A 15,307-nucleotide genomic window follows, 5' to 3' on the forward strand; every position below is an offset into this window, starting at 1 on the left:
CAATAAATGGTCCCCGAGACCTAATTGTGCCTCGTCCTTTGCCCTCAAGAAGTCAGGTCGATTGGGGAAATAGACCCTGCTGGCACCCACAGTAGCAATTCACAGTGACATGTGCACTGCTGGAGGTGGCAACAGGGCATTGAGTGTCCCCAGAGGAGACACTTATTCCAACTTTGTGGTGGGTATGTGAGGCAGTCAAAGAAGACTACCCAGGTTAAGTGATAACTGGAAGGGGTTCTGAAGGATGAATAGGAGTTCGCCAAGGAAGATGCGGCAAGGAATGATATTCTAAGCTTGGGGAGTGGCGTATGCAAAGTCCCAAAGTCACGTAGTAGCAAATACTCAAGCACCTACTGTGTACCAAGCACGTTCTAAGTGCTAGGCAGACAAAACCCCTGCCCTTGTGTTGTCATTCTAGCGGGTGTGGTGGGAAAACAGAAGATAAACAGGTAGGGACACACACATGAATAAGACTTTCAGATTGTGGTAATCTCTGTGGAGGAAATAAATGTGAAGAAATGGAGTCACTGAAGGGCAGGCAGGTGTGGCCACTTCTGGTGAGGTAGTCAGGGATGACCTCTCTGACGAGGTGTCATGGGAGCCTTGACCTGAATTTCAAGACGGAGCCAGGAATGCAGAGAGGGTTTTAGGCAGAGGGAACACCTTGGGGAGGCTGGGCAGGTGGGTGTGTGGCTGGCCAGAGGAGATGAGACTGGAGACAGCTATGAGGATGGTCATGATATGGGTGTTGACCATGACAATTGCAAAGGATAGGGTAGCCAAACTTCACCTCAAATGCACTTGCCCCAAGCCTGAGTCTCAAGAAGCTCCCTGTCTGGGTGGGGAGGTGACTCAAACATGGGTTGCCTGAAACGTGCCATAAACGGAGGTCGCTCTGGCAGTGTGGAAGCTCGGAGGAGTTCTTCCTGGGACCTGAGGGGTTAGGAAAGGTTGTTCCTTGAAATTCCTCTGAGACCCGCTGGCCCTGGAGAGGGGGCGGGGAGTAGCATCAGGAGGGTGAGTCTAAAAAGTGGCCTGGCCAGAGGAGGGAGGCTGGTGGTGAGCTGTTTGTTCTCTGGGCGGGATCCAGGGCAGATGTGTCTCCTGAAGTTGAAGGCATTTGGCTTCCATGTTGGGGGACTGCATCCAGGAGGCAGTGATGGGGAAAGGGCTCCAGACACACTTGAGTCTGGATCCTGGGTTGAAGCAAGGGACTTTGCTCTCTGAGCAAGTGGCTGTTCGATTATTCTCATTTCTTCCTCCCTAAAAGGAGCATAAGCCCTGGTACCTGCTGTAAAGGCTGGTGGGAAGATGAGGTGTGAAAAGACGTGTAAAGTGCTTAGAATAGCTCAGTGCTCAGCCAATGGATGAAGAATAGACAAAGGAATGAATCAATAACTAAATGACCAGATCCACATGTGGTGACAAGGGCTGGTTCTGCAGACACGCAGCTCTGCATCCCAGTGACTGCTCTGACACCTCAAGCAATGGACAGCCTCCGTCCTAAGCTTCCAATGACCGTTCATTTATTCAGGACGTTTATCCATTCATTCAACAAATGTTTATTAACCATCTACTCTACACCAGGCACTGTTCTAGGTGCCAGGGAACTCAATGGCCCCAGACCTGTCCTTATGGAGTTTACATTCCTGTAGAAAACAAAATAAAAAAGTAGATGTGTAGAATGCCACATGGTGGTCGTAAAGCAGGGAAGAGCGCCAGGGAGGTCCAGCACGTGTTTGGGGGGGGTGGTTATTGGTTGGGGAGGTCCTCCTTGAGACTATGATATTTGAGTGAAGCCCTGGAGGGAGTGAGGTGTGAGCATATCTGGGGAAAGATTTTCAGGCAGGGGCAAGGGCCAGTGCAAAGGTCCTGAGGTGAATGCTCACACAGCAAGGCTAGTGTTTATGGAGCAGAGTGTTGAGGGCAGAGGGGTAGGACATGAAGTCAGAAAGGTGATGGGGGTGGATTGTGGGTTCCCAGGGTCACTGTAAGAATCAGAAATTGATGGTACTGTAGAAGTGTTTTGATCAAATTTTTTTTTTTTTTTTTTTTTTTTTTTTTTTTTCCGTTATGCGGGCCTCAAACTGTTGTGGCCTCTCCTGTTGCAGAGCACAGGCTCCGGACGCGCAGGCTCAACGGCCATGGCTCACGGGCCCAACCGCTCCGCGGCATGTGGGATCTTCCCGGATCAGAGCACGAACCCGTGTCCCCTGCATCGGCAGGCGGACTCTCAACCACTGCGCCACCAGGGAAGCCCCTGATCAAATTTTTAAATTTATTTTTATTTTTAATTTTTTTTTCAGTACGCAGGCCTCTCACTGTGTGGCCCCTCCCGTTGCAGAGCACAGGCTCCAGACGCGCATGCTCAGCGGCCATGGCTCACGGGCCCAGCCGCTCCGCAGCATGTGGGATCCTCCCGGACCGGGGCACGAACCCGTGTCCCCTGCATCGGCAGGCGGACTCTCAACCACTTGCGCCACCAGGGAAGCCCTGATCAAATTTTTTTAAAAAAATTGACCTGAAATTAACCATCTTTTTTTTTTTTTTCTTTTAAGATTTTTTTGAGGTGGACCATTTTTAAAGTCTTTATTGAATTTGTTACAACATTCCTTCTGTTTTATGTTTTGTTTTTTTGGCCGCAAGGCATGTGGGATCCTAGCTCCACGATCAGGGGTCGAAGCGGCACCCACTGCGTTGGAAGGCGAAGTCTTAACCACTGGACCGCCAGGGAAGTCCCTGAAATTAACTCTCTTAAATTGAACTGAATAGCACTTAGTACACTGACAATGTTATGCAACCATCATATCCATCTAATTCCCAAACATTTTCACCCTCCCCAAATAAAGTCCATACCCATTAGAAGTCACTCCCCATTCCTTCCTCCCCACAGCCCCTGAAAACCACCATTTGTTTTCTGTCTCTGTGGATTTGCCTGTTCTGGACATCGCCTATAAATGGAATCATACAATATGTGACCTCATAGTGTTTTTGAGGTTCATCTATTTTCTTTTTAACATCTTTATTGGAGTATAATTGCTCTACAATGGTGTGTTAGTTTCTGCTTTTATAACAAAGTGAATCGGCCATATGTCTGTTGTATTGGTCCAGTGTTGAAATAGTTTCAGACTTGTAGAAAAGTTGCAAAAGCATACAGAGAAAACCTCTGCGGGGTTTCTGTACATTTTTTCCTTTGTAATTAATAAGTATCTTGTGGAGAGCTACTTTGAGACTATGTAAATATCCTGTGTGTCATGAAACTTTAACTCATTAGTTTTGGCATCTAAGGATGCTTCCTGCCTGAATCGAGTATGACCAAGATGGTTCCCCAATGGCAATTGAGTTAAGTTTCAAAAGGATTCCCTAATTTCTGTGTGGAGAACAGGGGGAAGCAGGGAGACCAGCTAGGAAGCTTTCATATTAATCCAGTGAGAGATGGTAGCAATGGACATGCTGAGACGTGGTCAGATTTTTGGATATATTTTGAAGGAAGAGCTGGCAGGTATTGAGAGAAAAAGAGGAGATAAGCATGACTCCATGTTTTGCTCTAGGCAATGGGAAGACTGGAGTTGCTATTTTCTGAGATGGGATCGCTGCTGTAACAGAAAGACCTGGACTATTAGTGGCTTAAATCGGGTTGAAGTTTATTTATTGCAGTTGATCCAGGGCCCATTTGGCAGCTCCATAATCATCAGGGACCCAGGCTCTTTCCATCTCATTACTCTGGCAAAATAGGGTTTCCACCTCGTGGTCCAAAATGGCTGCCTCAGGTCCTGCCATCAGATCTGCCTTGCAGCCAGAAGAAAGGGGGCAAGTGTCTTTTCATTTTGAGTACACATGTCCTTTTTGCTCACATCTCGTCTAAGTCAGAACTTAGACACATGGCCACAGCTAGGTGCAGAGGAGGCTGGGAAATGATTCTTTGTTCTAGGTGCTCATGTGCCCAGCTATAAACCAGTGGCTCTAGTATTATGAGCAAGAAAGGAAGAATGTATGTTTGGGGAACAACTAGTCAACTTTCCCTAATGGGTCCTGAATGCTGCTCTTCCTACGTCCCTTATGCCCCTCTCCAGTCCATATTCTACATCTCACCTGGAAACAAGATTCCTAAAACATAGATCTGCTCATGACCTTCCATGGCTCATTACTCTTTCATGGGTCTCCAGTATCCTCTGAATTAAAGCCAAGTTTCTCAGCCTGGCATTTGAGCCATAATCTGGCTCCACCTTCCAACCACTCCAGCCTCTTTCTTTCCACCCCATCCACACCTTACACTCCCACAATATCCGCACATACCTGTGTGCTACCTTTTCCTTAAGCTGATCCCACAGTCTGGAGCATCCTTTCTGGCCTGAGGAAATCCTTTCTGTTTGTATCACTGTGATCAACACCACATCCTGCAGGAAACTTGCCCAGCCTCCTTACAGTGGGGCCTTCTGCCTCTCACAAACTCTCAGAGTCCCCATCACCCCATCCTAGCAGAGAGGTCAGCTATTTGTATGGTGCCTGCTTTACTCCAGGCAAACTCACTAAGTCTTTCCTTTCTTGTCTTCCTTCCTTCTCACCACCCTTCCCTTCTGTCCGCACCCTGCCCCTCCTTCCTTTTACCTTCCCTTCCTCCCAGTTATGGAGCATGAAAGCGCTGCACTCAGCACCTGTACTAAACAAAGAAACAAAGAATCAATTTTTCCAGTTACTAAGGTCATGTGACAAATCATTCCAAGACCTAGTGGCTTCAGACAACGGCCACATTTAGTTTGTTTACGAACCTGCCATCTGCACAGGGCTTGGTGGAAGTGACACATCTCTGCTCTACATGGTGACAATGGGGGTGGGTTGGAAGCTGGGGCAGTGTCTTGGATGGAAAGGCTCAAACAGCTGGAGCGTGGACCAATTAGGGCTCCTCCACCATCTGACCTTTTCTCTATGTGGTCTGTCCAGCATGGTAGCTTCAAGGTAGAGAAACGTGTTTCTTACATGTCAGATAAGGGTTCTGAATATGCGTGGAGAGAAAGAGAGAGAGAGAGAGAGAGAGAATGACTTGGGTACGATAAGCCCTCTGATGGGGGAAGAGTCCTCTCAGTACCTGGAACAGCACCCAACATTTATCAGGAATTTATTAACAACTTCAGCAATGATAAAGGGATGCATAGCTTACCTGGTAGCCGGAAGAGATATTCTAAACACCTTGGGTGCATATGGGAATCACGTAGGAGGTCCTCAGAGGAAGGAATTTGGATGCATTGTTCTGTTTATAGTAACAACATTACAGTCATCAATGCTCTGGCATTTACTGTGGGTTAGATCTTTGTCATGAATTACTTTCTGTCATCCTTCCAAACTTTGTGACAGGGGCCAGCAAACTGTGTCCCTCCACTTGTTTTCGTAAATAAAGTTTTATTGGAACACCGCTCTGCTCATTTGTTTGTATACTGTCTGCAGCTGCTTTCCTGCTGTAATGGCAGAGTAGTTGCAACAGGGACCAGATGACCCCAAAAGCTGAAATTATTTGCTATCTGGTCCTTTGCAGAAAATATTTAACTCCTGCCCTAGAGGTAGGTATTAGGAGACCAGTTTATAAAAGAGAAGAAAAAGGCTCAAAGGGGGATGCTTTATTCGAGGTTGAGAGAGTCAGCGTCCGTACTTTTTATTTATTTTATTTTTTTTGCCGTATGCGGGCCTCTCACTGTTGTGGCCTCTCCCGTTGCAGAGCACAGGCTCCGGACGCGCAGGCTCAGTGGCCATGGCTCACAGGCCCAGCCGTTCCGCAGCATGTGGGATCCTCCCGGACCAGGGCATGAACCCATGTACCCTGCATCGGCAGGCGGACTCTCAACCACTGCACCACCAGGGAAGCCCCTTGTACAATTTTTTAAATACAATTTTTAAAGGCTCCACTGCATTTACAGTTATTACAAAATATTGGCTATATTCCCCATGTTGTACAATAAATACATCCCTGTAACTATCTAACACCCAGCAGTTTATACCTCCCACTCGCCCACCCCTGTATTGCTCCCGCCCCCCACACTGGTAGCCACTTGTCTGTTCTCTATGAGATGGTGATTCATGACAGCTTTGGGGTTGTTTTTATCTTTTGTTTTTGCTTTTTAGTTTGCAAAGTGTGTGTGTGTTTGGTTAATCCATTTGATAACCCACTTGGGCTCAGCTACTGGTATTCCTCAGCTGTGGATGATGGAGCCAAGAGGTGATGCTTCAGAGTTTCTAGATTTTCTCTACCCTGGACATCCGCATCTTAGAGACCAACCTGGAGCTTGCTGTCCAGGTGCTTTCATCCTGTCCCCAAGAGTTCCTGCTGTTGCTGGGGGCAGGGCCTCCCTAGACTTGTTGGGACAAGCCTTCCCTTCCTGGTCAGGACTCTGGAGCCCCCTGGGGCTCTTGAGCCTCATGTAGCTCCGAGGAAAGTGGGTGATAAGTTACCAAAGAACTGCCCACCTCCAAGACTTCTGGATCCTCCATCCTGAGTGCTGTGTTGACCCCTGACCCTCTCATCTCCAGCTCTGTACACTTCTGCCGTGTCCTGCCCCCACTCACCAGTTTTAACTAAATAAGCATGTTTTGTCTTGCTAAAAAAACAAAAAACAAAAAACAAAAAAATCTCTTGGGACATGTGGAAACAATTTATCAGTCAGATATTTGTCATTTCACAAGTATTCTGAAGTATGCCTGTGGATTGTTGTCAAACCCGATCCAATCATAAATCAAACGAGTTACTTGGAGTCAAATAATTTCCAAAACAAAATTATGCAAATATTTTCAGTGTTTTTTTTCAGCTTTATTGCACTATAATTTACATGCAATAAAATTCACTATTTTTTTTTTTGTGCGATACACGGGCCTCCCACTGTTGTGGCCTCTCCCATTGCGAAGCACAGGCTCCGGACACGCAGGCTCAGCGGCCATGGCTCACGGGCCCAGCCGCTCCGCGGCATGTGGGATCTTCCCGGACCGGGGCACGAACCCGCGTCCCCTGCATCGGCAGGCGGACTCCAAACCACTGCGCCACCAGGGAAGCCCTAAAGTTCACTATTTTTAAGTGAACATGCTGATGAGATTTGACAAATACATGTCATCATGTATATAAACACCAGTGTGATTTAGAGATTCTTTCCAAACCCCCCGAAAGTTCCCTTTGCAGTAATCACTTCCCCCACCCCCTCTGCCCTTGGTAACCACTGATCTTCATTCTCTCACTATAGTTTTGTTTTTCCTAGATTGTCATGTAACTGGAATCATACGTATTGTGTAAATACCAGTAGTTCATTCCTTCTTTGTTGGGGGGGAGGGGCCCGCACCACAGGGCATGTGGGATCTTCGCTGACCAGGGTTTGAACCCATGCCCCCTGCATTGGGAGCTTGGAGTCTTAATCCCTAGACCATCAGGGAAGTCCTCATTCCTTTTTATTGAGTACATTATATGAAGTTATTATAAATAACTTATTCTTTTAGCTGTCGATGGACATATCAATTACAAAATTGGGTTGCTTCCAACTTTTGGGTATTATAAGTGGGATGGGTTGAATTGCCTCGCCCCTCTCCCCCTACAAATTCATATGTTGAAATCCTAACCTGCAGTAGACCACAGAATGTGACATTATTCGGAAATAGGGTATTTGCAGATGTAATTAATTAAGATGAGGTCGTTTTCAATTAGGGTGAGCCTCTCCTCAGGCCCAGGAGTCCCGGTCCCTAGCCCTTCCCCGCTCAGACTCAGGGGTCCAGGCCCCCAGCCCCTCCTCCTTCAGACCCAGAGTGTATGCCCCCATGTCCTCCTGCCTCAGGACCCAGGAGTTTGGGAACCTCCCAGGCTAGTAGGTCTTGGATTCTGAGCATTGAAATTATCAAATTGTCCCAGAAAGTCTACGAGGAACACATATATTTATGTTCCTTATTTATTTTTATTGCAGTATAGTTGAGTTACAATATTATATTAGTTTCAGGTGTACAACATAGTGATTCAAAATTTTTAGAGATTATATTCCCTTTACAGTTTTTATAAAATATTGGCTATAGTCCCTGTGCTGTACAGTATATCCTTGTAGCTTATTTTATACGTAGTACTTTGTAAGGAACATATTTTTAGAAGAGGAAACAAGTTGGTACATTTGAAAGACACAGAGGACCGAAGTCCGGAAGCAGCAGCTGCTGGATTGGGATCGTGGGGTCCCTCCAGCAGCTGTGCGAGTGTGACATTATTGGAACTGCGTGTAGGCCCCGCCCCCGAGACCACGGCCTCGCCCCCGGCTCCGGAAACTACCATGCCCAGCTGCCGCTGCGCTCACGGCCCCTCCCCATAGGCCCCTGCCCCGGAAGTCCCGCCCCGCCCGTTTCCGGAAGCCGAGGGTTTCACCCGGGCCTGCACTTCCCCACGTGAATCCCAGGCAGCGCGTTCCTAGGACTGACCCCGGGCGCGGGTCTGCGGGCGGCTGCAGTGGGACGCCCCCCCGCGCCCGCCGGCTCCGGCCCGTAATGAATCGCTACATTCTGCCACTGTCCGTGCTGGGCACAGCGGTGGGTGGCGCCGTGCTGCTCAAGTAAGTACGTGCGGGTCCCGCAGGCGCGGTGACGGCTGGCCGGTGGGCAAGGACGAGGGAGGGAAAGACGAGTGGAGATTGCCAACCCTTGGCCCACCCAGGAGTCCTCCAGCTCACCCGTCCAGCAGTGCTCCCAGAGAATGCAGGGGCAAGCCTGGTCCCCGAGAGGGCAGGTCACCGCCCAAGGTCACCCAGAGAAGGGGGCGGATCCGGGGCCTGGTAAACATTTTGGTCTAGTTGCTTCTGGACTTTTAATGGATTAATTCATTCATTCAGTGGACACTTATTGAGCACTTCCCATATGTCAAGTCGTGGCCCAGATGCAAGGAAAGTGTGTACCACCTAAGCTCCCGTTGTCCGGAATTAGAGAAACAAATTAGAATTGTCCAAGTCAGTAAGTGAAAAGATCGTATTGCGTGGTATGTAGACATACTGTAGTTCCTTTCTTCTCTTTCCTAGGCTAATTCGTTTAATAAAAACAAGACAAAACGGGACTAAGAAGTAAAAACTATTAGGTATAAAATAAGATACAAGGATATATTGCACAACCCGTGGAATATAGCAAATATTTTATGTTATAAATGGAATAGGTTATAAATGGAATATAACCTTTAAAAATTGTAAATCACTATATTGTACACCTGTACCTTATATAATATTGTATATCAACTATACTTTAATATAAAAATCCCCCCCAAACCAAAAAACAGCTACCAAATATTCTGTAGGAGCACCGGTCAGTAGAACTTCCTGTGATCATCGAAATGTTTTACATTTGCCCTGTCCATTATGAGCCATACCGTGCGACTACTTTTTATTTATTTATTTATTTTTGGCTGCTTGGGTCTTCGTTGCTGCGCGTGCGCTTTCTCTAGTTGCGGCGAGCGGAGGCTACTCTTTGTTGCGGTGCGCAGGCTTCTCATTGCGGTGATTTCTCTTGTTGTGGAGCACGGGCTCTAGGTGTGCAGGCTTCAGTAGTTGTGGCACGCGGGCTCAGTAGTTGTGGCTCGCGGGCTCTAGAACACAGGCTCAGTAGCTGTGGCGCACGGGCTTAGTTGCTCCGCGGCATGTAGGATCTTCCCTGACCAGGGCTTGAACCCACGTCCCCTGCTTTGGCAGGCAGATTCTTAACCACTGCGCCACTGGGGAAGTCCCTCGGCTGCTGTTATTTTTATTCATGCTGATGTCTTTCAGTTCTGAAAAAGCTTAAAAATAAAAAAGTGCCAGCATGGGAAGAGTAAAAGAAAACTGAATGCCCTAGGGGGGGGGAAGTATGGCTTTTTTTTTTTTTTTTTTTTACTTTTTATTTTTAAAAACAATTTTATTGGAGTATGGTTGCTTTACTATGTTGTGTTAGTTTAGACTATTTATTTTTAATTAAATTAAAAAATTAGCCTCAGGGGACTTCCCTGGTGGCGCAGTGGTTGAGAGTCCACCTGCCGATGCAGGGAACACGGGTTCGAGCCCTGGTCCGGGAAGATCCCACATGCCGCGGAGCAACTAAGCCAGTGCACCACAACTACTGAGCCTGTGCTCCAGAGCCCACAAGCCACAAGTACTGAGCCTGTGTGCCACAACTACTGAAGCCCAGGTGCCTAGAGCCTATGCTCTGCAACAAGAGAAGCCACTGCAATGAGAAGCCCGCGCACTGCAACGAAGAGTAGCCCCGGCTCGCCGCAACTAGAGAAAGCCCTTGTGCAGCAATGAAGACCCAATGCAGCCAAAAATAAATATAAAAAATAAATTAATTAAAAAAAAAGAAAAAAAAAGCCTCTGGTGGCTGGTGGCTACCGTGTTGTACATTGCCCTTCTCTTGTGTGGAGATAACATTGTTTATTTGGCCAGTTCCCTGTTGAAGACATTTGGTTGTTTCCAGTATTTAGCCTCTGGAATGTGGGCATAGTAGCAGAATAAGGGCCCCCAACGATGTGCACGTCGTAATTCTCAGAACTTGTCAAAGGGGACTTTTCAGATGTCAATGTGTTAAGGACCTTGAGATGGGAGATGATCTGGGTTATCCAGGTGGCCCGACAGCATCACAACGGTCCTTATAAGGGAGGCAGAAGCATCAGAGTCAGGGGCTTGAAGATGCTGTGCCGCTGACTTTGAAGGTGAAGGAAGGGGCCACGAGCCAAGGGATGCAGACGGCCCCTAGAATCTGGAAAAGGAATGGGGACGATTCTCAGTTCTCCCTGGAGCCTCCAGAAGGCACACAGCTCTGCCGACACCTCGATTGTAGCCCAGGGAGACCCATTTCGGACTCTGACCTGCAGACTGTAGGAAATACCGTTGCATGTTTTTTTTGTTTTTTTTGTTTTGCGGTGTGCGGGCCTCTCACTGCTGTGGCCTCTCCCGTTACGGAGCACAGGCTCCGGATGCGCAGGCTCAGTGGCCATGGCTCACGGGCCCAGCCGCTCCGCGGCATGTGGGATCTTCCCGGACCAGGGCTCGAACCCGTGTTCCCTGCATCGGCAGGTGGACTCTCAACCACTGTGCCACCAGGGAAGCCCCATTGCATGGTTTTAACCCACTGAGCTTGTGGTGATCTGTTAGAGCAGCCACAGGAAGCGAATACAGGGGGTCTTTCTAAAATGACGATTGTCTCGCTGTGCACGCTCCCCGCACCAGACCATGCTGAGTCCTTTACCTGTACCATGACACTGGTCCCATGGAGTTATGCGATGTCGCTTCCATCTTTCCGTTGGGGGAACACAAGCTCAGAGAGGTCATTTCCCTCAGATCACAACAGTCAGGGACACCTGTGGTGAGAGAGGACAGACAGACCGAACTGACCTGCCCTTTCTTACCTCCAGGGACTTTGTCGCCGGCGGGGCTTGTCCCAGCAAGACCACCATTCCCGGGAAGACCGTCATTGTGACCGGCGCCAACACGGGCATCGGGAAACAGACCGCCTTGGAGCTGGCCAGAAGAGGTGAAGTCCCGGTGGGCACCTGCTTCTCTGCCTGAGGCTCGGGCGCAAGATCTGGCGGTGGATGGTTTGATTTCCCGGGGGATGTTAAGGCATCTGATTCTTTTGGTTGCAAGTGGTAGAAACAAACTCACGCCGGCTTAAGCCCGAAAGCCTTGTGTCTCTGGAAGAGGGAAGGGCAGGTTCAGGATCTCAGAGGAGGCCATGGGCGCTCAGCAGTTATTGGTTTGGGTTTTTCTCTTTGCATCGGCTGTGCCCTTTCCTACTGTAGTTGGACTTAGTCCTAATGGCTGGGTCAGGGCCTAGGTCAGAGGTTGGGGGTCAGGCTCTCCCAAGCTTACTGGTCAGACGTTTTGTAGAAAGAACACCCTTCGATTTGGGTCTGTTTGACGTTTTTCTCATGGTCAGACTGGGCTTATGGAGAAGTGCCCTCTTCAGCACATGCAGATGTCTTTTGAACTTGGAATCAGTGGGGTTTCCAGTGGGCTCAGGTACGAGAAAGGGAGGAGTTAAGGTTTTGTTTGAACAGCTGGAAGACCAAAGCTGCCTTGGCTGGGATGGGGAGGCCAGGGCAGGGCAGGGGTGAGGGCTGGGGAGACCGGAAATCCTCCTTGGGCTGGTCGAGTCGAGGTGGCCAGTGAATGGGTCCCTGATGGACTGACCAGGCCTGAGCTGCCTGTTCACTCCTGAGGTGAGAGTGGTGGGGGGCCATGAGGGCAGCCCCCCTGCCCCCCACACCACATGGGGTTTCCCAAAGGGAGGGACAGGCGCTCCTTTCAGGAAAAAGCGAGAAGAGAGGGACTTCCCTGGTGGCGCAGTGGTTAAGAATCCGCCTGCCAACGCAGGGGACGTGGGTTCGAGTCCTGGTCCGGGAAGATCCCATGTGCCACAGAGCCACTAAGCCCGTGCGCCACAACTACTGAGCCTGCGCACCACAACTGCTGAAGCCCACGCGCCTAGTGCCCGTGCTCTGCAACAAGAGAGGACACCGCAGTGAGAAGCCCGCGCACCGCAACAAAGAGTAGCCCCTGCTTGCCGCAATTAGAAAAAGCTCATGCGCAGCAACAAAGCCCCAACGCAGCCAAACATAAATAAATAGACAAATTAAAAAAAAAGAAATTAAGAAAATGAAAACAAAAAATAAGACAGCTAATTTATTTAAAGAAAAAAAAAGTGAGAAGGGAAATTGGGCCAACACACCCACTGTGGTCCCTTGAGAGCCAGGCTGCCACTGGGAGGACAGACAGATCCAGAACTTGATGAGTCCATTCTGGACTGTGTGATGGGGGGGCCAGATGTGTAGGAGGCAGCTGGCCCAGCTGTGGAGGATGAGCCCTGTAGACCCACGAGGTTCAGCATCCTTGCTGCCCGTCCTCTCAATCCCTGTTTCTTCTCACTTTTCTAATTTGAAAATAAAAGTTAAAAAAATTAAATTTTTTCCTTTTTTTTTTTTTAAATATTGGCTGTGCCGCCCCGGCATGCGGGAACTTAGTTCCCCGACCAGGGATGGAACCTGCACCCCCTACAGTGGAAGCACGGAGCCTTAACCTGCTGGACTGCCAGGGAAGTCCCCCAAAAGTTTTCTTTTTAAAGGCTGTATTAAGATTTAATTCACACATTTAAAGTATACACTTCCATGATTTTTAGTATATTCACAGAATTGTGCAGCCATCACTGGTCTCCATTTTAGAACATTTTGCATCACCCCAAAACGAAACCTGGCTCCTCTAAGCCATCATCCCCTAATTTTCCTTCCCCGCCAAAGCTAGGAAACCACTGATCTTCCTTCTGTGGATTTGCCTCTTCTGGACATTTCAGATAAATGAGTCATGCACTCTGTGTCCTTTTGTGTCTGGCTTCTTTCACTGAGCATCACGTTTGTGAGGTTCATCCATGGTGTAGATATGTTGGAATTTCCTTCCTTTTTATGGCTAATATTCCACTGATGGACAAACCACATTTCACTTATTCATTCATCCCCTAAAAAATTTTTTTAAAAATTTTATATTGGACTATAGTTGATTTACAATGTTGTGTTAGTTTCAGGTGTACAGCAAAGTGATTCAGGTGTACAGCAAAGTTATACATATACATGTATCTGTTCTTTTTCAAGTTCTGTTCTCATTTAGGTTGTTACAGAATATTGAGCAGAGTTCCCTGTGCTGTACAGTAGGTCCTTGTTGGTTATTTATTTTATGTATAGTAGTGTGTACATGTCAATCCCAAACTCCCAATTTATCCCTCCCCACCAATATTCATTTATCCCTTGATGGACATTTGGGTTGTTTTCACCTCTGGCTATTCTGCATAGTGCTGTTGTGTACATTTGAGTACGCATTTTTGTGTGGACTTATGTTTTCATTTATCTTGGGTATCTATACTTAGGAGTGGATCTTTTTTTTTTAATTTTTTAAAAATTTTTATTGGAGTATAGTTGATTTACAATGTTGTGTTAGTTTCAGGTGTACAGCAAAGTGAATCAGTTATACGTATACATATATCCACTCTTTTTTTTTTTTTAGATTCTTTTTTCATATAGGTCATTACAGAGTATTGAGTAGAGTGCCCTGTGCTATACAGCAGGTTCTTATTAGTTACCTATTTTATGTATAATAGTGTGTGTATGTCAATCCCGATCTCCCAGTTTATCTCCCTATCCCCTGGTAACCGTAAGTTTGTTTTCTACATACATGACTCCACTTCTGTTTTGTACGTTACTTCATTTGTACCCTTTTATTGGACTCCACATATAAGTGATACCATCTGATATTTGTCTTTCTCCGTCTGACTTACTTCCCTCAGTATGACAATCTCTAGGTCCATCCATGTTGCTGCAGGTGGCATTATTTTGTTCTTTTTATGGCTGAGTAGTATTCCATTGTATATATGTACCACATCTTCTTTATCCATTCCTCTGCTGATGGACATTTAGGTTGCTTCAGGAGTGGAGATTTGTTAAAAAATTTAATTAAAAAGTTTTTCTTTTTTTTTGGTCTGGCTCTTCCAGGAGGTACCATCATTCTGGCCTGTCGAGACTTGGAGAAGTGTGAGGCAGCAGCCAGGGAGATTCGAGGGGAGACCCTTAATCACCACGTCAACGCCCGGCACCTGGACTTGGCCTCCCTTAAGTCCATCCGAGAGTTTGCAGCAAAGATCATTGAAGGTAAGAGGGATGACGCTGGCCTTGTGGGGCGAGGACTTGGGCAGCCAGGCTGTGAGGAGGGAATTATACCAGGCAGGTCGTAGAGCCAGGTATTGGTCGCCACCTGTTTCATTCAGCCTTTGGGTAAAGATTTTACATTTTTTTCTCTTCTGACATTTTCACATTTACATATTTTTCATTTTTACATGGGGGGAAGAAAATTAAAAGAATAACATTTCATGACATGTGACCATTATATGGAATTCAGATTTTATTTTATTTTGGCTGTGCCACATAGCTTGTGGGATTTTTTTTTATTTTTTTAATTTATTTATTTTTTGCTGCATTGGGTCTTTGTTGCTGCACGTAGGCTTTCTCTAGTTGTGGCAAGTCTTCGTTGTGCTGGCTTCTTATCGTGGTGGCTTCTCTTGTTGTGGAACGTGGGCTCTAGGCGTGCGGGCTCAGTAGTTGTGGCACGCGGGCTCAGTAGTTGTGGCATGCGGGCTCAGTAGTTGTGGCTTGCGGGCTCTAGAGTGCAGGCTCAGTAGTTGTGGTGCACGGACTTAGTTGCTCCACGGTATGTGGGATCTTCCCGGACCAGGGATCAAACCTCTGTCCCCTGCATTGGCAGGCGGATGCCCAACCACTGCACCACCAGGGAAGTCCTGGGATTTCTTTTTT

At 47.6% G+C, this 15,307-nt stretch overlaps 1 protein-coding gene across 1 annotated transcript in view; it reads left to right on the forward strand.

Moving 5' to 3' along the window:
- The first annotated feature begins 8,478 nt into the window (after positions 1–8,478).
- The window catches only part of RDH13 (retinol dehydrogenase 13), a 12,967-nt gene continuing 6,138 nt past the window's right edge, over positions 8,479–15,307 (forward strand). Inside the window, exons 1-3 of the mRNA XM_007468030.1 lie at positions 8,479–8,555; positions 11,369–11,487; positions 14,492–14,647. Of these exons, the coding sequence (XP_007468092.1) occupies positions 8,491–8,555; positions 11,369–11,487; positions 14,492–14,647 (340 nt within the window). The 5' untranslated portion in view covers positions 8,479–8,490. The remainder of the gene's footprint in view (positions 8,556–11,368; positions 11,488–14,491; positions 14,648–15,307) is intronic.

The sequence above is a fragment of the Lipotes vexillifer genome, unplaced genomic scaffold (genome assembly GCF_000442215.2).
Source record: "Lipotes vexillifer unplaced genomic scaffold, Lipotes_vexillifer_v1.1 scaffold1223, whole genome shotgun sequence".
NCBI lineage: Eukaryota > Metazoa > Chordata > Mammalia > Artiodactyla > Lipotidae > Lipotes > Lipotes vexillifer.